The sequence below is a fragment of the Nyctereutes procyonoides genome, unplaced genomic scaffold (genome assembly GCF_905146905.1).
Source record: "Nyctereutes procyonoides isolate TBG_1078 unplaced genomic scaffold, NYPRO_anot_genome, whole genome shotgun sequence".
NCBI classification, from domain to species: domain Eukaryota; kingdom Metazoa; phylum Chordata; class Mammalia; order Carnivora; family Canidae; genus Nyctereutes; species Nyctereutes procyonoides.
The window spans coordinates 18,668,452-18,690,457 of NW_026575141.1; the positions used below are offsets into that span (position 1 = coordinate 18,668,452).

At 37.8% G+C, this 22,006-nt stretch overlaps 1 protein-coding gene across 1 annotated transcript in view; it reads left to right on the forward strand.

The window, feature by feature from the left end:
• DYNC1I1 (dynein cytoplasmic 1 intermediate chain 1) overlaps positions 1-22,006 on the forward strand; it is a 311,302-nt gene that overhangs the window by 42,787 nt on the left and 246,509 nt on the right. The window contains exons 3-5 of the mRNA XM_055307612.1: positions 2,288-2,402; positions 5,291-5,381; positions 20,751-20,810. Of these exons, the coding sequence (XP_055163587.1) occupies positions 2,288-2,402; positions 5,291-5,381; positions 20,751-20,810 (266 nt within the window). The remainder of the gene's footprint in view (positions 1-2,287; positions 2,403-5,290; positions 5,382-20,750; positions 20,811-22,006) is intronic.

The window sequence follows — 22,006 nt, forward strand, 5'->3', positions numbered from 1 at the left end:
AGATGTACTGTTTTGCAATGTATGGTTATGCATGTTGACATGTGATTTACCCTTGAGGGTGTTTCTTGAATGCTTAATGATTAAAGTTAGAATACATAGAAAAAAAAAATTCTGTGCTTCTCTGCATAGAACATCCATGACAGAAAGTTATAGATAATATGCCCTGTGTTTATTGGAAAAGAAAGGACTAGCAGATCTTGTTCTGTTCACTCTACTTAAGATCCCTTAGAACCTCTCTGTTTCATTACCACCAGCACTCTGTTGTCCCTCACTACATTTTTGTTGAAAGAATGAGGAAAGGTTAACGAATCTTTTTGTTGCTAGGAAATCAAAATGGCTTTGCTATGAGCACTGGGTCACACTGGAAGTTGAGAGGCCTCCTAGAAGGGCTTGCTGAATGTGGTGCAGTGGTGGAAATTGGCCTGAAGGATGTATAATTCTGAAATTCTCTAGCTATCGAATAACAATTACCAAAGGCAGATATTAGTACATTTAATCAATACATTTTTTTAAATTGAGCATCAATTATGTCAAGCCAGGATCTAGATGTGAGGAGATAGTGGTGAATGGGATAAAACACATATCTCTTCTTTGTAAAGCTGGCAGTCCAGTTAGGGCTAAACTCTCTACCATGAAGCCATATTGTTTCCTACCAGCTTTCCAAGGCAAGTTTTGCTCATCTAAGTTTTCCATTTGTATTTTAGTAGCTGCTATAGTAATTCCTTGTTTTGGGATTTCCTCCATCCTTCTTTCAGCTTCATGAATGTGGATGTTGATTTAGATTCTCACCCTGCGAAGTCCTTTTCCTCATCGGAGTTTTGTCTTGGCCTCTGTTGTGTGTATCCATTGTGGAACTTGCTTCAGTAATTCAAATGTGAAATAACTGGAAAACAACGTGAATTTCTCTATCTTCACAGATACAGATGAAACTTCCATCTCACAATGTTGGGTTCCCTGAAAGTGCCTGAGATCCTCTCATTCGCCCTCATCAGCCCCCAAAATGGCAGGTTTACCTCTAATGACTGATAGACTTCAAAAATATGAGAGCATTCTAAGCTTAAGGCAGATAATAACAAAGTGTCAAGCCCAGCAGTATGTGCAAAGATGCATTTTGCTTACGATCAGGGTGTTATCATCTGAGAGTAAAGCAAAAGTTGCATGAACTGTTTCTGCTTTAGATGTCACAATGTAAATTATATTTTCGGTACTTGGAAATGTACTCTGTACCTTTGAAGCAGATGATATACCTGTTAGGGTACCTAACTTAGCCCTGGGAGGAAGGTGCATCTGGTAACTATAATAGGTTTTTGACAAGCTTTAAGAGAACTTCACTTTTGTAAACTGACACAGCTTTGTCCTGAGGTAGCACATGAAATAGGATGTCGCCATGTTTCAGATGTGGGACAAAGGCCTTGTCTTAAGTAGTTAACTGTGTTAGGAAAAAGAAAAGAGACCTGATTGTTTAATGACCCCAGAATCCCACCACTGACCTTCTTTAACCTGTATTTTGACATCACTCTCCTGTAGAAACCACAAATGGGGCATAGGATCTGTCTATGAGAGACTCACACAGGATGTGGTTTTTTTGACAGGACTTGGGAAAGAAAATTCTTCTAAATTATTTTTTTGTTTTATATTTTTCTAAATGATAATTTTCTCCTTTGAGTTAATGTGTTTAATGGAAGCCTATGAAAATCGGAATGAAGTAACACATGTCAATATTGCTCACATGCCTTAGTAAACATTGTAGCCTGGCTTATTTTCAACCATGGCAAGCTTAGATTGCTGATACAAAGAATATATTTTACAGTTACAGATTTCATAACTAATTTTCTTTTTTAGCCATATCCCTGTAATTCTTTGTTTGCATAATTCCAACATGGGATGTGAATATTACAAACATACACTCATCAAGAACTGATAGTATGTCTTCCCAGAAGGGATAATAAGGCTGAAAAAAGCAAACAGAATTTTCTTAAAAATCTGTATCCCAGTCAGAAATACTTAGCCTGATGGTTTCTTTCAAAATCGGGTGAGAGAAATTTTCATACCAGGTATCAGAGGCAGGGGAAAAAAAAAACTTCCAACCAAAAGAGAAAGCACTGGGTTAGTAATTATTAAATGGAGCAGTTACCATGTTTCTTCTTCTTTTATACACATGATTATGTCTGTTGAGGACTTTTACTTGGCCTTCACAGCCATGCATTTACCATTTTCAGTTTGAGCCAGGAAAAGCATACATTTAGTTCTGTTATTAACTTTTCTTTCTGGCATCTGATCTTTTTAGGCTGATATGCAGCAAAAGAAAGAACCTGTTCAGGACGACTCTGACCTGGATCGCAAACGCAGAGAGACAGAGGCTCTTTTGCAAAGCATTGGTATATCGCCGGAGCCCCCTCTAGGTACTTAAACAGTGATAACTGTTTTCTTAAATTTGATTTGCATGGGATATACCATGTCCAGCATTTACTATTCTTTTATGTCTCTTTTCTTTTTATTTTTAAGGAAATTCTGTGGCTTATAGTTCAGGTATATTTATGTTTTGAATTGAGGGGGCTGGAAGGAGATGGGAGGACAGATTATAGAGTTGTTAGCAATTTGCTGCTTATTGACTGATTATATGGTCAACCTTCTCTACTGTGTTCTAGTAGATTATTTTATACTGTTAGATGAGTTACCACATGGTAAATACAAGAAATCCTGGAGTTTTGTTTTTTTTTTTTCCTTATATTGTTCATTTCCATCACTGAATCCCAGCCTCTCTCTGCCTACCTAAATACTGTGAATCTGGTTATGAATTTCATAACTACCGCAGGCCTAGAGTTATGCCATGATGAAAATAGAAAGCTCAGTGGGAAATGTAAAGGAAAACTGAAAATAGTGACAGATTAGCAGCTACTTAACAAGTTTAAATTTATTCGACTCTATTGTAGATCTTGGTTTCACTGCTAATTGGCATTCTCACTGCAACACCCCTCCTCCAACTCATTCATTTGTAGTTAATTGTCCATGATTTCATTTGTCACTGGGGTCTGGATAGTGAACTATTTGTTTTATTTGTGTTGAAGGTAAACCTCTACATGATGTGTTTGTTCTGTCAATTATGTATCTTTCATGGATAGTTTATTTTTCTTTATCCATTTGCTTTCCTTACATCTCAGGGTAATCCTAGGGTGTCTGTAAAACTGCATGATAGCCAATATAGAAAAAAAAAAAAAAGAAAGAGAAAGAAACTTTAAAAAATAATGCATCTAAATAAATGCAATATCCATTTCAAAATTATTTGTTTTCTTCAAATACCATCATTGGCTTTTATATTTAAATAAATTTTCATTTATTTCCATAGTTAAACTATGAATAAAAGTCATCCCACGTACAACAAAATGACAAGTATTTTATTTATTTATTTATTTATTTATTTATTTATTTATTTATGTATGTATTTATTTATTTATTTTTGACAAGTATTTTATAAATATAAATAAGAAAAAGCAATATATAATAAGCCTATGAATTATTAAGTATTCCTGGATATAATTTAATATATATACACAAAACTAAACCACCATAAAAAAGCATTTTATACTGAACCTCACTTTGTACAGGTAAGATTATATGTCTCACAATGATAGAAGAAGCCCCTACAGGATGTTGATTAGTCTATTCAGCTGCTGTATGGTGTGGAAGATATAACCTGTGGGATATTTGACTAACGAACCTTTTTTGAGGAGCCAATAGACTTTTTAAAACTTAGTTGACCCTGTGGCATAATTTAGACACTTTGCAATAATCTATTGTATTTTGGCCTCAAAATAACCTTTGAAATTGTATTGCATATAAACACTGGTCAAACACCATAGTAGTATGTCCTGCTTTCCTCTATTCTACATAAAACCAGCAATTACACTTTAAGAACAAACCAGTTAAATATCTCTAAACCATGACCACCATTACCAAATTCTGAGCTATCGCTGCATTCCTGCCAGGGGACCTGGCAAGAGGAGAGCCCATTTTCAATTTTCATCCATCTCTCCAACTTACCCTCTGACTTACTGCAGAGGGTAATCAGTGAATTAATTGTGGGACCACGTGAAATTCGTAATTTCTTGACAGATCCGCAGTTGTGTTATAGGATTTGGACAAAATAGTTAAACCCTTTACTCTATTAAGTAAATAAAAGGAAATTGCACATGATTGAAACCAAATGGGAATCTACACTTAGGTATTGAAGTTTCTTTCTGCCCATATATAGCTTCTTTGGCCTGTGTGATACTGAGAACCCATTGAATTCATCTGGCCTGTAGCCATCTTGGTTATTTGGTGCAGCTTCTATCTGAGGGACATTTGGCTTGTACCTGCAGTATAGTGAAAAGAAAAATGCATTTGCATTTCCTTTAGCTTTTTTTTTTTTTTTTTTTATGATTCTTGTTCTCAGATTTTCAGCTTGCACTAACCTCTGTCTTTGAACTTCTTTCTCCCATCTTCAGAATGGCGGTTTACTTATGTGCCCATGGCAGTGCCTTCCAGGGCTGCTGGAGGCAAAGGAAAATAAGTTTCAAACACAGTAAACAATACAATGGGATGCAACTACTAATTAAATGTAAAAATAAAGCAGCCTGGCATTTTCCTTTGTTTTGAAAGACATTTTTAAATTACCAGGTTCAACATTTACCCTTTCTCTATCTGTCACTTAGTCTCTCATTGCAAACACAGTTTGTATTCCACAGAGAATAGATTGCCCTCTGATACAGACATAGAACAGCTTTTACTGATTCTCCTTGGCCATTTAAAATTTCACAGTATTACTTATTTCATAATCTTTCAGAGTTTTATAGACACCCATTTTATTTTTTAATAGGTCACATCTATGCTAACAAAATAAAGTGGAGAATTGGAATTATCCAGATAGTTCACCCTAGAGAGATATTTGACTTGAAATATCTGGATAGCTGTTTTGATTCTCCATTTCATTTTGTTAAGGTGGACATGGCCTTAGAATCCCTAAGTTAATTTTGTCTAAATTCATTTCAAATTTTAATTTCCAAAATGTGAAAAATTCACTTGAATTTCTTTTCTTTCTTTTCTTTTCTTTTCTTTTCTTTTCTTTCTTTTCTTTCTTTTCTTTTCTTTTCTCTTTCCTTTTTTCCCCCCCTTTATCCCATCTTAATCTCTCCTGGCCATACAACCACTTTAATTTGGGTCCATTTGTTTTGATCTGTCTGACACTGCTCTTCCCCAGTGCAGCCGCTGCATTTTTTAACATGGGATACCTGTTATTTTCATTATTTAGTCCCAACCCCTATGTCTCCCTCCTCGAAATCAGTGAGCACTCCTAGTGAAGCCGGAAGCCAAGACTCAGGCGACCTGGGGCCACTAACAAGGTAAGAACTGTCCCTTTACAAAGGCCATAGTGGATGTCAATAATATTAGAAAACAGAGGCCTAAAAAAACCCCACACCAATGCCATTCTGTTGTGCACTGTTAAATTAAGTCCATGCATCTGCCTGTATACTCAGCCAGTTTATGTTTAAATTGATGGTGGCTTGCTATTTTAGTGGCATAGAAATTATTTTGAACACTAGAAATGATAAGCCTATAATCTTATGTTTCTTAGAGCGAGCTAATTGAGAACCATGTGTCTTGTTTGACAAACACAAGTACATCTATTAGCTTTGGCTTAAAAAAAAAAGAGAAGGACCAAAGGCAAATGGAATATATATCCAGTTTCTCATTACTTTGGTTTTGGTTTCCATGGGAATTTTTGTGAAGAGAACACTGAGATGTTCTAACCCTAAATTTAATTTTTTTAAGTATGTTGTTTATTAGCTTAATAGAATTGACTAATTTGAGAACTCAGTCCCCAAAGTGTTTTTATTATTGTTACTAATTTTTATGATCATCACAGTTGACTGTTCTGTTTTTTGAGTCAACTGCCCAATTTTTATTACACTATATTATGAAACTTCTGAAAGTGGATATATAGACATTTTTTAATTTGACCACTGAAGGGGTATCCAAAAGGTAAAGATGTGAAGAGGGAAAAGAGAAGTCTCATTAATATGCATGGAGATGTGGTAACTTCCTTCATCCAGTTGCCTTGGCTAGAATTCCCACGTGCCATGCCCATAGATAGGCAGGTGGTATAAATGAATGGGGCATGGGGGCCTGTGGTGACTGGTTAGGAAGCACCCTTTCATGAAGGTCAGATGGTCTCCTCACAGCTCACACTGGTTGACTCATGTGGGAATATGTACCCAATTTTTCGACATCTTTCAATTTTTCTTGAGAAGCTAAAAATTCACATATTTATGCAATAACCTCCTAAAGGTTCAATGTTAATGACTTTGTTAAAGTAGTTGTGGGCCAGATTTCACCAGTGGGCTGGCAATTTGTGATTTCTGTCTTTGACTCTTAATTTAAAAAAATCATAAAATACTTTACTAAAACTTCAAATGAAAGAAGAAGCAATCATCTGCTACACTACTGTTCTAAAAATCAGGCTTTGCCTTGTCCATGTACCTTTCAATCCTTGTTCACTTGTGTACATTTTTGCTACAGGTATGTTACTGGGTGAGAGGTATAAAACTTTGTTTTTTCTTTTTCCATTTAATACATAATCATAAGCATTGTCTTTTGAAAGTACATTGTTTCCATATAGGCCTAGGAAATTTTGGTAGAGAAAAGTATGGAAATCAGAATAGTCTAGAGTTTGGGTGAGTTATAAGGGTTTTAGTATTGTGTATGTGTGTCTGTGTTTTTTTTTTTTTTCTTCCTGAAACCAGCATGTAAGACTGGAATTGTCTCACCCATATCTACCTCTTGGTATGTTTCAGAGTTGAGTATTTTGTTTTAATAGGGTGTTTTTAAACCAGTGGACACTGCTTTCTTTTTTTTTTTTTTTTGCAAACGAATGAGGGTTTATTTACAAGCTCGAACTTGGGTCCAAGTATACCCGACATAGGACACAGGAGCAGGGACTTGGACCCCGATGGGGGTTCCAACTTAGTTTTATAGGCTGGTCTAGGGGACCTCCAGAAGGTGGGGGAGGAATTTCTCAAGTTCTGTTTACATTCTGATATGGGGCTTTCAAGGGCATAGAGCTCTGTTCTCATTCTAATATGGGGCTTAACTGAAGTAAGGTCAAGTTCAGCTCTTATTCACGGGGCCTGAGATGGCTGAACTTGTGCTAATGCTGAACTTAAGGTGGAATGGCCTTAATTTTCTCGGCCTCCACATTTCCCCCTCTCAGAGGAACCTAAGGAAGGACCCAATCATGGGTCCAGGTTGGTCTCAGAGTGAGCCAGGGGGAATGATTAAACCAGGATTCGAACCAACCTTGTTGCTGTTCTCAGTCCTGTTTAAGTCCCAGGGAAGAAGCAACATTCCACGTTTAAGGCAGCACATAACCCATAACCCCCCCCCCCCACACACACACACCTTGTTGTAAGAAGACTAACTCTAATCCTCTTCTGTTTTGAAGGACAACCTCAGACTAGGGAGTCTTGGAGGTGGGAAATAAGTGAGAACAGCGCAGTCTTAGCTTTAGGGGGTTGTCCTTGTCTGGTTGGCTTTTCCATTCTGGAACAAAGTCCTTGAGAACGGTGTGTGGATCAGCTGGCTGGACGTGGGTGTAGTGGACCCGGGGAGTAATCTCGTCGACCTTGAGAGCGGTGGGAGTGGTCAGGATCATGATGTAGGATCCCTTCCAGTGAGGCTGAAGTGTCTGGTGTTGGTATCTCCGGAGGTACACCCAGTCACCTGGCCGATATCGATGGCGGCCCGGGGGTGGCCCAGTCTTGTAGAGGGCCCTCAGCTTAGGCCACACCATGCGTTAAACCCTCCGGATGGGGTCCTGGGGGTTTCTCGGATCCCGGACGAGCCCCCAGATGTTGTGTCCAAGATTGCAAATCCGAGAAACCACCAAGGAGTCGACACCCATGCAAGCGCAAGAGGGTTTATTTGCAAGCTCGAGCTTCCGTCCAAGTGTACCCAACACAGCGGAGCAGGGACTTGGACCTGGACACTGCTTTCAATTTGAGAAGAATGGAAGTAGAAGTTTTTGTGGGTACTGGTTTATTTTTAGCAAATCGCCTTTCTGATTTGGGGGCAGCACACATCTCTCATCTTTTGCTTTGAACACTTCAAAGGTCTTTGAGGGGAGGAAAAAAAGTAACAATAACACAGTTATGTAGGATCTAACATTTGTACAAGAGCTGGCACAATATAATTACATTCCTTAGGGGGTCCACTGGCCTATCATTAAGTTAATATATTTGCCTGTTTCTATACAATGAGGGTGTTGTGTCATTAATGCTTAGCTTCAAGGGGTGCAGTTGGCATTAAATTCTGTTACTGACTTCACAGTTGATGAGCCCTTTTGAAAACTTTCTAGAGAAAGCTGGCCCTATGCTCTTAGCACTCTGGGGACAGCAGCAAATATTTCTTCTCAGGAACATTCACTCTTCATTTCTTCCCCCAGTTACATGATTTTTTTTTTTTTTTGACTTCATGAATCACTTTGGAAGAGGTGCTGTCTACTCCCACCCTACACAAATTCCAGCTAGCTTCAGTTCTTGATAGGAACATTCCAGCAAGGATGGACAACTAGAAGCCAATGACCGAATCCCTTGCTGAATGCAGATTTCATAGGAATGCAAAAAGATTGCCATTGAAGAAATGATGCTTTTTCAGAAAAACTGAGCACGGTTTGCCTCAGGAGAAGACATTAGGAATAGCTTAGTAAATCTTGCCCTTATTTTGGACTAAGGAAAATTTCACATAAGCTTATGTTTTTGCTTCCATAAATAGATACACATGTTAAATTTCAGAAGAACATTATACTTCAGTCTTTAAAATTCCACTTGGAATATCTTTTTCTGTAGGAGAAACATCTTTGAAAACAATTACTATTAACTTTAACACTTCATAAAACATGAGACTGGGCAGAGAGCTTGGTAAATCCCGAGAGTACAGCTCTATAGTCACAAATTTGCTGATGTGTGTGACATTTGCGCTCTTTGAAAAGTGGAAAAACTTTCAGGAGATAACTCAGAAATCAAATGAACATATTTGGCCCTACATAAAAGTGCATATACAGTCCGTCATCCATGTGCCAGAATATCAAATCAAAACTGAAATTTTCTTTACAGAGCCAAAATTGGCAAACTTTCCTTACGTAACCTGCATCAAGTGATTAACTTGCAAATTGGCATGCTTAATATACCCTGTTATATGGAAAAGGTTAAAATGGGCTTTAAAAAAATCAAGTATAACAAAAATTCCTTTTATTGATTTTTAAGAGCAGTTGAGTAAATGTTTTAAAATAAGTTAATAGAAAGTAGAAATATACAATCATTTTTCAATTATAAAAATGTGATTTAATTTTAACTTAAAGGGTCACAATTTGTTTTGCAATTTCTGCTTTTGTTATCATTGCCTGCTTGTCATTGACAATTTACATTTGTGGTATTTTTCATTTTCTCTTAATTTTGTTAAAAGTGATTCATCATTGCCCAGTTGATCATATTGTGCAGAGAATAAGTTCTTAGATGTAAAAGAATCAATTTTATTAATAAGACATTTGACAGACTAGTTTTACTACATAAAAAGTCCGAATATACTGTATACAACTGAAATCCAACACAATATAAAGAAGGTACTGTGCTATGATTAGTTAGAATTGATTAAAAATTTCAAGAATATTTTAGTATAGGAAAATGTGTTATCTTAATTCAGCATATAGAAAAGGTCAAAGAGGGAAAAGTGATCATTGTAGTATATAGTTAAATGATACTTGAGGAATTTGAATGCCTATTCCCATATTTAAAAACTTTTAAAACTTTAAGAATAAAAAATACTTTTTCTCAAAACGATAAGAAATATTAATCTGAAGCCAATAGCCTACATCTTCTACACATACGAGTGAAACGTTTAGTATAAAGTCCTCAAAGAAGAATGACTTTATGTTTAGCTGAGTATGTCTCTCTTCCTCAGGACATGGAAAGTTCCTTGAGGTTAGGGAGTAAGTGATATTTGAGATTGTATCCATATAGTGAGTTTTTGATAAATGTTGATTGAGTGAATCAACTATTATCTTAATTTTTACAGATGAGGACACCGAGGCACAGAGAAAATGAGTAATTTTTGCAAGTTCACACAGGACATAGCTACGGTATTAGGTCTTTACCTAGACAGATTGATAGAAATTTTTACAACCTATACCTCTACCCTACTTGATCTCTGACAACAATTGATATAAGTGATATACATGACTTACTCCAAAAGATTATTATTAGGATTAAATAAATTAATACCTATAAAGCACTTAGAAATGAGTCTGGCATATATTAAGTATATGTGCGTTTTAGCTATTATTATTGGTTTTTTTTCACATTTTATTAGTCACATTTTTCCAGTGGGAAGAGTTCTTTTTAGATTCTCTCATAAAATATGTTGGTGTCATTTTCCAATTTGATAAAGCTATATCTTTAAGTAATTATGTGAAAATACTGAACATGCCAAGGCCAAGGACAGATTGTGGTCCATGCCCCCTGGAGACCACTTTCTGGGTTGCTCAACTCTAAATCCCTAACCTTTATGTATTCCACCAGAAATTATTATTTAGGTGATAATCATTTGCCTGCATTTATTCTTCTCATTTACGTGAATGGCTCACAAAAGGCTCTGCACTAGGGCCCTTCTGATGTTTAGCCAGGATTCCTTTGGCTTCTCAGTGATAAAGCTAAATTGGAGACTATACTAGCCTGCACAGATCTTGGAAAGTGTGTTGACCTCATAACGTTCACCTGGCCACCAGGGTGGAGGCAACACCCTGTCCCAAACCTGATTCAAGGAAGAAAATTTTCAAAATGATTTAAAAAATTATGTGTTAATTTGATAACACATATTATTGTGCAACCTACTATTGTACAACCTACTATTACAATAAGAACACCCATCCCTTTACATCTTTAACAAAATAGTCAGAAGGGGAAGTTACTGATGTTTGTCTGTGATGAGAAGTAGCATGGGGGATGGTGATGGTCTTAATACCTCATTAAGTTCTACTTTCCAAACAATTAGGACATTTGAGTCCTCCCACATTTTATTTTTAATATTAATAAAATTATTATTTTTAATAAATTTTATTATGGAAACATTGGTGCATTTTATACAATTAGAACATGTGGACAAGCAAAAACTAGAGAAAAATCATATTCCTGCCACCAGCAGTTAGCACTCTTAACACCTTAGTGTATATTCTTTCACACAATGTATATGTCATCATATATATATATGATAAATGATGTCGTTATACAAGCTGTTGAGCTTTTCTAACCAAATGTCCCTCTTTTTCCATTTCAATACCTTTTCATCTTATGTAATGTCTACAGTATTTTCAAATTTCCCCAATTGCCCAGGACATAATCCTATTGTATTTAAAATAGATCCCTCTCCTCCCAGTATTTATTAACCAAAACACTTATATCCATAGTTTTTCTCTAGGGAGGTAGGCCCCTCCTAGGGGGTCCTCAATGCAGCAGCAGAAGAAATGTCTTCTGAAGCCTGTAACAGGAAAACAAAGGTACAAAGGTCATTCAGGCTTTCAGTTTCCTGTGCACTCCTGATTCGAATTCTGGATGAAGGAGCAGATGTCTGCAGACCCTGTTCTGTTCAATTTAAACATTAGGCCTCTATATAGTAAACATTAAATTTCATGTTGACAGAATACTTTGGTTAAATCTAGTTATTTGATAAACCTGTCTTTCCCTGATCTTCCTGCTAGTGAACCCTTAAATAAGGAAATTAGAATAATTTGTTTGTTGTCAAGCTCTGTGGGCTACACCTGGTTATCACTTTCTTTTCTCAGTGATTTCAAGAGAGGAAAATGTGCTAAGAGACAACATGAGCTTAATGCCCAACAGAAAATCCTCAGGGCTTCCATTTTTATCCACAATTGGATTTCATAGGGTTCTCAAGTACTACATAAGCCTCAAAGGACTTTTGATCCTTTTTTTTTTTTTTTTTTTTTTTTTTTTTTTTTGGTGAAAACATCACCATCTTCCAAGGGGCTCTGATGAATCAGAGGCTATAGAGAAGATATTGAGGATTTGGCAAAGGTGAAAAAGTATGATAAGATAATGTAAAACCTTGGAGGACATTTAATAAACTTATTAAATTTTGTATATACAAATTTTTAAAAAATTATCATTATGTAAAGAGCTGATAGGATACCACCAGTTAATTGCACTCCAGGGAGCCCAATATCACTGATTCAAGGCTGGTTAAAAGTCACTCTCTCTGGAAATTAAAATGAAAGATGCATTAGGATTTTCTTTTTAATGTAGCTCATTAACTGATTGAACATTTTTGATACCTTGTTACCCTGTCTACAGGAGAGTGCACTGTGAAAGTATCTGCATATGGTTACAGTGACACAGTCAACAAGAAGTTGCTGAGGTTTCTTGTGAGAAACTGCTTGCTTGACAGCAGATCCTCTGTAAAAGATTTGGGGAAAACATGTCCTTCCTCCATGATGGAGGATTTTCTTTTTGCATCCAGCTCAGATGGACTTCCTGCATGGCTTGGTGACCTGTAGAAGAGCTCCCTGTTAGGGCTCTGATACTAGTCAACAGAGGGAAAATTCTCACACAGTAAATTAAGAATTTTTTTTTTAAGAACTCAATATAAGTATGTACTGCACTGTTCTAATTTTTTTTCTGACATCAGAACATCTTTATCATCATCATTGTCAGTCCTAAGTGAGGAAATAATTGAGGTTGGGAGGTAAAACATTAGCTCATTATTTAAATGCCATCCTTAATTAATTGACATCATGTTAATGACAGTGACAGATTGAGTGATATGACAGATTTTTAAATGTCCTTATTATTCAGTCTTGCCTTGGGAAATGGCACTTAGAAAAATAGGTGTTTCGGGGGTAACACCGACTGAAGACTTTCTATTTAGCAGTCTGCTCACACCGACCCAAACTGTTTTCCTTATCTGATTAGTGACTAGTGATTTGTTTGACAGGGAAGGCATGTGGAACAAGCATTCAGAGACTCTGGAATTCAGGGGAGTTTAGTGTTCTGCCCTCGAGCTATCTTTCCACCTTAGAGAAGGAAGAATGTGAGAAGTTGAGTTTCAATACAGTTGCTTCAAGGATAAGTTCATTTGGTAGAGAAGATAGCTGGATTTATTTTTATTCGGAGCACAAATCTCAGTTTGGGAGAGATTAAAGGTTTTAGGCCAGACATGCCCTGATTTACTCTTTCATTTTTTAGTAAAATGAAAGTAAAAACTATTTCTTTGGGAATCAGCTTACCCTCAGCCTTCACACCCATCAAAAAAAAAAAAAAAAAGGCAAGCAAAGAACATTCATATGCTTCTTCATTTATCCACTCATTCACTAAATATTTGGAGATTTATTGTGTGAAAGACATAAGAAATATTAGACCTGCAAGGAATTTAAGATAAGGAATTCTTCTCACTTCTAAAGAGCCTGCTTCCAGTAAATTGAAAGATTTAATTTGAAGCCATCTAAGGAAATGTTGCTATGCAATTACAGCTCTCAAATATTTGTAGTCGTAGAAATGAGCAATAATATCATAAACCATTATTCCCAAATCGTCTAATTAATTTGTAGTATATTCATTTGGGACAAGTGGTTCTGGTTCATTACTACCCTACATAGAGTCTTGATACATATTGGTACTTGGTAAATATTTATTAACTGTGTGTGTGTGTGTGTGTGTGTGTGTGTGTGCGCGCGCGCGCGCGCATGAACATATGTATGCATAGGCACAACTTGCAAAACATTGGATGGGATGGGTGCAGGATGAGTAGAGGGATGAGGACAGAGAAAAAAGCAGGGTAGTTCAAGGTTGCTGGCCAAGTTGCCCAAAGATGGATTTTGCTGAAGGAGAATCACTGACAGAGGTTATAGGACTAAGGTCAGGGACTTTGTTACAGAAACAAGGCAGAAATCTGATTACTGAACTTGGGGCAAAAAGTCAGAGTGAGTCCAACAGTGTGTTTGGCTTGATGCTGAGGTCTTTGGACTTTGTAACAGTGCTCATTACCTCCTGTAGGTCATCCTCAGATTTGGTCTTCAATCCAGGATTTGGACTATAGATTAGCATAGAGAACTGCGAAATAAGAGGCCCAGGTATTCAAGTATTTTTTTTCTATTCCTATCCCAGAGAGAGACAAGTTATTTCTGAATGAGGTTATTGAGGACAAATATATCTCGAGAGCATGACATTTGAACTGGGCCTTAAAGAATGCATATGCTTTGGACAAGTGGAGTTAGGAGAAAGAGCATTCCAGATAATGGGAAAGGTGTCCACAAAGAAAAAGGATTGGGGGGTATGGGAGGTAGAATGCATGTTAAGGAGGCTGTTATAAAAAAAGAGCTGAGTCTGGGAGACAAGGATGACTCTTGCGATAGTTGCAGTCCCTATCTCCTATACCTGGTGGCTGTTTACTAATTCACTGGGGGAACTTCTTACAAATACAGGTACCTAAAAAAAAAAAAAAAAAAAAATACAGGTACCTAAACCACAGGTCTATGTGAGGTCTGGGACACTGTGATTTATAATGCTTTGAAGGTCTGAGGACTAGTGGGGAACTATTGGTCTGATGTAAAGGCCTGATGGTTTAAACTAGGGTTGTGGGGTGGAAAAGGAAACAAAAGACAGATGAGACAAGAAGGGTAAAATGGCTCTGGTGCAAAGATGGGTATGTCCTGTGAAAAAGTGGAATTGGGCTCAGGGGTGATGAAGACTTTGTGGTTATTTTTTGCAGAAAATAGATAGACATCTCTGGGATCACCTAGAGTTAGAGTTCAGAGGTAAGGGAAGGAGTGACCCTGATTGGGAAATGCTTGGCTTTATGGGGATGGAAAAAATCAGGCCCCTGCCAAAATTAGTCATGGTGTTTGATGACTTGGAGGCTGCCATCATCATCATCATCATCATCATCATCATCATCACCATTACCTTAATTTTTGTTATTATAATTGCTTGTGATGTTTTGTTTCCATAGGTTGAGTTTCTGGAAGTAAATTGTCCAGGAACAATTCTGTGTCAGTGATTCCTGCTGCACATTGACATATTGCTTTCCAAAAGAACTATAATGATTTTAAATGCCACTAGCAGTGTAGTGTGTTGAGCGTTAGCATGACAAATGACAGAGTTCTTACCTACTGCCTTCCAGATATTTATCAGATGTCACTTTCTTACAACCAAAGAAAAGGTCAAGGCAAAGATACTCTTTAGGGAAGAATTTTAAGGCTTTCTACTCAGAGGATTAATAAAAATGGAAAGAAGAATAGAGACTAGCAACTTGCTGTTAAGAGCTGAACAGGGAGAAGTTAAACACTCAACGGGGAGTAAGGTATATGTAACACAGACATCACGTCTTTCACACCTAAGTTATACTTTAAACAAATGGCCAAGGCTTGTTGTTGTTTTGGTTTGGTTTTGAATTTTTACTTCTATCTAATAAAGTGAAACTTAGCCAATAAAATTGAACCGGGGAGAGAGAATTTTCTAAGAAGTTAGTGATGACTTGGTAGAAAGTTTAAAATATAAAGTTCTGTTAATCTCTAAATAGGTCACTGCTAATTTGAAGAATTTTGATATTTTGTCTATTTTTTTTAAGTAATGAAAAACCAAATGCAAACCAAGTGTTACATGGCAAACCAAATGTTACATGGCAAGCCTTTCTAGATGAGATACCAGAGGCTACATTGTCTGGCATATTTAGGGTCAAATAAGTGAATGATCATTTTCCATTGTGTGGGAAGCTTCTGTATCTAGTATTTGAAAACAAAGTTGGGAAATGTCCCGAAATGCCAATCCCAACTGTGGGACCTACAACTTAGGGGACAATGCCCCTTAGTCCAGAATAGATAGAGAATTATTGGGTTATTCAAGATCTGTACAAACAGCAGGTTCCCTGTGTAAGATCAGAAATCCTCCTTTCAATCCTCAGAGTTAACCTAAGAAATAACCTGAAACTGATGACTACAGACAAATGTAGCTCTTAAAAATAAGCAAACAAATAACAGCAGGATGATTTTCCATATAAGAACAACAGACAAAATCTGACAGTTAGGGAAAGATGACATCAGTCAAAAACGGTTTAGTTGGGCATCCCAGTAACTGGGGGTAAACGGAGACCTTGACAGCACAGGGCTATGTGTGGTGTATGTGGAAAGAGGTGGACATGATGGAGTGGGTGTAGGGCTGGGAGATGCTGCAGTAGTAAAACATTCAGCTTCACTTTCTCCAGTCCCCAAGATATTAATGGTCATCTGGCTTCCCAGGAAGTTGGCCTTCAAGGAGAGAAGACTTTATCCAGTGTGTATAATTGCTCTTCTTGGCAGTTATTGTTCTCATGATAAATTGTTAAATTGACATCTAAAATATAACAGACTCTTGTTAGACCTAGGAAACCAACTCAGCTGCTTAAGGCAGACAAACTAGGCACTGATGAAAATGAGTTTATGTCCAAATCCTGACCCCATCCTGCCAAAACAAGGTCACATGTAATCTCTGATCTTTTCAGAGGGAAAGTGTTTCCCTGCTCTGGCTTCTAGAGGATAATGAAAGTACAGTAGTACTCTGTGGCTAGCTAGCACCAAGTAAACACTGAGCGAAAGGAAATTATATAATTATTACTGATCTTTCTATGACATTTACTTATTTTTTCAGCTAACATTTATTGAAACTTTAGACTGCAGGGCCTGGAAAAATAATGACAACTGCTTCCTTTTTTGCATAGGTTATCAGTGTATCATTAGGTATAAATATTCATACGTCTCATTACTTTACTAAAATGTAAGATTCTTAAATGCAAGTCCTATGTCCCACAGCACACCTGTGGTGCCACTTATATGGCATGTTTTACTTTCTGTCTGGTTCCACTAAACTATTTATACATGTTTTATCTCTCTATAAGAGTTGTAGTTTCCTTGAGAATTCCTTTCATCCTCTATCACAGTATTTTTACCTGTTAGGTCTTTAATAGATATTTATGAATAAGTAAATGAATGCTCTTGTCAAAAATATTCTCTCCTTGCATGTATTGATTGGTCCATTCCAAAAATCACTGAAAACGAGAACTAACTACTGTGGTAAACAGTAATAATTGTCTGAATTATTTTGTAATTCTTTTTTTACGATAAACAATTGTAATTGTTTATTTCAGTAATGGTCTGAAAATATTTTGTGGGAGTTTATTATGTTCACATATGTTTATTTACTTACAATTTCACTACTTTCATTTAAAAAAAAATGACTACCTGGCAATATTTCAAACTGCCGAAGAAGCTGTGGGGAAACCATCATTTTATTTTCACTGATACACTAGCTCGATATTAAGATGGTTAAGAAGTAAAGTCTCTGTCAATTGGTGTATAAAATTGGTTACCAATTGGAGAAGAGAGAACTGAAAGGCAGTTTAGTAATTATCCATGTTTTAAAATATCAGGCAGAAAAAAAAAAAAACTTTAAAAGGTCTGTAGGCCTGTATCCTCACTTTGCTGGGGATAGAGACCTTCCCAGGACACAGAGTGGAGCCACACTCAAAAACACAAACCTCATGGGGAGGACCTAGTGTGGCTCTCTCCAAGGTACTGCCACCTATGAAGAAGTTTTTCTGCTAGTTTGCACAGAAGGAATTCAGCAAACATTTAATACACCAGGTTACCCTTGGAAACACAAACAAACTTTGCCCATTTAATGTATTGGCTGTTAAGTTCTTTTTCAAGGAAAAAGTGCGTTCTGTGCAAGTCTGACCATCCCATAGATCATAATGGGAAAAATGAGAAGGAAATAAGACTAGCACACTTGATTGCATCCTTGACTTGACTCCTTACCTCACTGCTCATTACTGATGTTGACTATGATTTATTTTACTGAATAATATATGTGGGGCAGGGGGGCAGGACTGCTGTGGGTTATTTACATACATGACCACCTTTGTTGTTCTCCTGAGTAAATGCAAACTCCAGACTGCTGATCTGTAGATTCTGATGGAATCATCATTTTTACTTCTTAAGGAGACAGTGAGTTCAGATGACCTGTCAGATAAGTTACAGGACAGACAGACCACCTGGGAGCTGCTGCATTCCTCACCTGCCTGGGAGAGGTGGAAAAGGTTAAAAAAGCTCATCCTGTCAGAAACCTCCAGGCAAATTGAGAGCAAAATAGCTGATCCCTCCCCATACAGGGGAATGCTTCTCACAGCCAGCCAGAGCCAGAGGCTGCTATTCTCTCTATAAGCCAAAGAAATGACCTTAAAGGTAAAAAGTTTGATCCCTAGAGACATGTGAACAGCAACTATGAATCACTGCAACAGATTCTGTTACTTTCACCATTTACAACCATTACATTCACCAACAAGGTGAAGGAATCAGTGTCTAGAAGATCTGCTTTCCTTGAGCAGAGAAGAGTCCAGAGCAGGGGTTCTCATGCTTGGCTGCACATCAGAATCACCTGGACAGTTTTCAGAAATACAGATGCTTGAGTCTCACTCTGCACATTCTGATTTAATTAGTCTGAAAGTGGCCTGGGTCTTAGGCCAGGCTTGAGTTAATCACAGGGTTAGAGGCTGACATATTTGAGGATCAGTGATGCTTTCTGTCTGCTGACTAATGAAAGCTATATTCTAACCCGGTTATTCTGTAAAGGTGGTTCCAGGGTCAGCTGTAAGCCTTTACCTGGAAACTTGTTAAGAGTACAAATTCTCAGGCACCATCCTACACCTATTGAATCAGAATTTCTGGAGTTGGAGATAGCATTCTGTATTTTAGTAAGCCCTCCACATCATCATTCGTGTCCTTGTCAGAGTTTGAAAACCACTAATTTAAGTCAAAACCTTGCTACTCAAAGTGTGGCCTACAGACAGGCTCTGTATCCCCTGGAGCCTGTTAGAAATGTCAGAGACCTACTAAATCAGAATCTGCATTTTAACAGTATTCCCAGGTGTGTGTATGCACATTGAAATTTGAGAGGCACTGGTCTAAGAAACAGTGGCCATTTAGAGTTCATTGGACTTCAGTTGTCATGTTTCAGAATGATCAGGTAAGAGGACAAGAGTGTAGCCAGAGCTGATAAGGGAAGCTGTGAATTTGTCTTCTGCTACCTCTGTAGGAGGAGCTTATATAGGATCTGTCAGACAGGTAGGGTGTTGACTCAAAGAAATATCAATAGTAGATATAGTGAATCTGGTAGTAAGAAGAAAGGCTACTGTTTATCAAATAGTTACTTAGCTTTTTAGGTAGAATTATAAGTTATCCCTGTAGAAAACCAGAGAAAGATCATCCATCCATTCATTCATATTTTCAACTAATACTGTATTGTGTAAGGAGGGATGCCAGGTCCTTTCCTGGGCAGATCCCTATAATCTAGGGATACAGCCCAGCCTCCCCCATTACGAGGCTCATATCTGGAACAAACAGCAAATAGTAGTATGTAAACTGATGTATAATAAAACCATAGGTGTTGTGAAGAAAGGAAAACAGTGTAAGTGAAAGGGATGAAGAGTGACAAGGCAGTGCTACCAGGTAGTGAGGGAAGGAAACCCTCTCTGAGCAGATGAGATTTGAGTGAAGACACACAGCTCTTAGGGGGAAGAGCATCCAACAGGACATGCGGAGGGAGGAAAACAGTGGTCAAATGTAAGTTTAGAAGATAGCTGCAGGCCAGGTCAGCCTGAAATGAAATGGTCTCGTAAGTTGTGGTAAGTCTTTACAGATGAGGAAACCGAGCGTGGCTTCTCAAACGTGAGGGTCCCGGCAAAGGGCCTGGAGTCTTAGTAAACTGCAGTGTGCAGTCAGGGTGTCTGGGGTGAGGCTGGAGTCTGCATTTCCAGCAAGTTCTGAGAGATGCTGGTGATCCTGTTAGGCCACACTTAGATTAAGCAAAAGCTGCGGGGTTTGAGAAAGGTTCTTTCTTGAATGCACTCTGTTTGTAGAAGTCTTTATCCCCTTTTATTGTGAAGGAGAAACAATAGGGAAACCTGAATGCCTTGGTAACTGTTGATACTTTGTGCCATCTCTTGTAAGATATTTAAGAGGTGTAAGATATCCCTGGTGTCTTAGCCACATGCGATATTAATGGTGACTACATCAGTGTAACATATAAATAAAAGGCACCAAAATACCCATGAGCTTCAAAATCCAGTGCATTCTTCTTGTAGTAATTGACCCGAGGTAGCCAGCAGTCCAGCAGGCCCTGAAGTCAGGCTCCACTTGGCCTGACCTCCCCAGATACTCTTGCTCTCGCCATTTGCAGCCTTGTCTTTGGTTCTCTGCACCACATGGGAGATGCTTGGCGCTCCCAAGTGTGGATGGGCTTCTGGGGTGTAAGAGAAAGATGAAACAGCTTACATGCGCAAATCAAGCACGCTTGAATAGAAAACAGAACAAAACAAAAACAAAAAAAGGGCAGAGGGGGAGAGTAGGAAGGTGTATAACGTTTGAGTATTTAGTTCTGGGCTTCCTTCCATGCATGCAGACAACCAAACAACCACAGTTTCCAGTATCAAACTGATGTTCAAAGGTCACTTGATACCCATGGGGTCTTCCTTGCACCTGGGGCTGGAGGTGGGGGGCAGTGGGGAGATGTTCTGTGTATGTATTGTATATACCATTGCCTTGATGAATGACACAGTTTGGTTTGTTTTCCTCCCCTTTTGTTAATTCTCTGTGTTCTTTTTCCCTTGTGCTGCACGATTAGGACCCTGCAATGGGACACAGACCCCTCAGTGCTCCAGCTGCAGTCAGACTCAGAACTTGGGTATATGTCTGCTCTTTTGTTACTCCTTTTATTATTTCTTTGCTATAGCTGTGTTGAAATGCTGGAGCTGTTGTTGCTCACGTTTCCCCCCCTTTTGTTGGACTTCTGGTTTGATAACTTTATTTCCTTCTGTTAGTTTTCCTTATAAAATTAAGCTTTGAAGAAAGTCTCTCTTTGTGGAAAACACCACAAAAAGTTGACTTTTTATTTCTCCTTCTTAATTCCTATTATTGCAAAAATGATACTCCTCTAAAACAAAAATACAAACATACATCCACACCTCTGCTTCAAGGTGGGGCACACGCATTCTGTGGTGGGAGATATGTTTGACTATATCCTAACCATCCTTCCCCTTTACTAACAAGTTGCCTTAGGTTAATTTTTGTCTAAAATTGGAATTAAAACGTCCTGTCTTATTTGTTTCCTTTTCTTTTCGCTGTTTTGGGGACTCACAATAAGCATTTCATTTGAACGGAGTTTGAACATATAAAGATTCCTGTTAAAGAAAAAGAAAAGTTGTTGAATTCCTCAATATTAAGAAATCTCAAATATTCAATGATGGATAATATCTCCTACATTGTAAAGATCTTTCTTTTTTTCAGATGAAAATGTAATGTCACAGGTAGCTTCAGAATGGAAAATTCGTCCCCAAAGAATAAAACACATGAGCATGTCCTAGAAACTGAGTTTACTTCCCTTGTAGCATTGGAGTTAGCCGTAGTGAGGCATAAGATATTTCCAGTGGGGTGCTTGTACTAGCTCATGCTCAAGCTCAGAAGAGCCAGTCTGTGTGCTTCTCTTCTCAGCTTTGCATTGGGTGCAATCAGCTTGAAATCAGCCATGGTGGGAGTATTCATACCATAAAAACTGGCTACAAATCAGGGCTTGCTCCCTTGCCCTCATACCAGTTAATTAACATTTGCCTGTACACCACTGAGTACCTTCTTATGTGAAGATAGCACATTTTATTACAGTATCATGTAATATTACCTTTTTTTGTTTCTAAATGTGAGTCAATAAATCTCAAAGTGGGCATTTATTTGTTTATTTAGTTATTTATTTTGAATTCCTGAGATTCCTGGGCACATATCTGTGGATTTCTATCAATTTCAGTGCCTACTGTAGATGTACAAGGAGGTAGATGGACTGTCTGGGTGTTAGCTTAAATGTCCTCTGCCTGCCTGTGACCCTTTTAT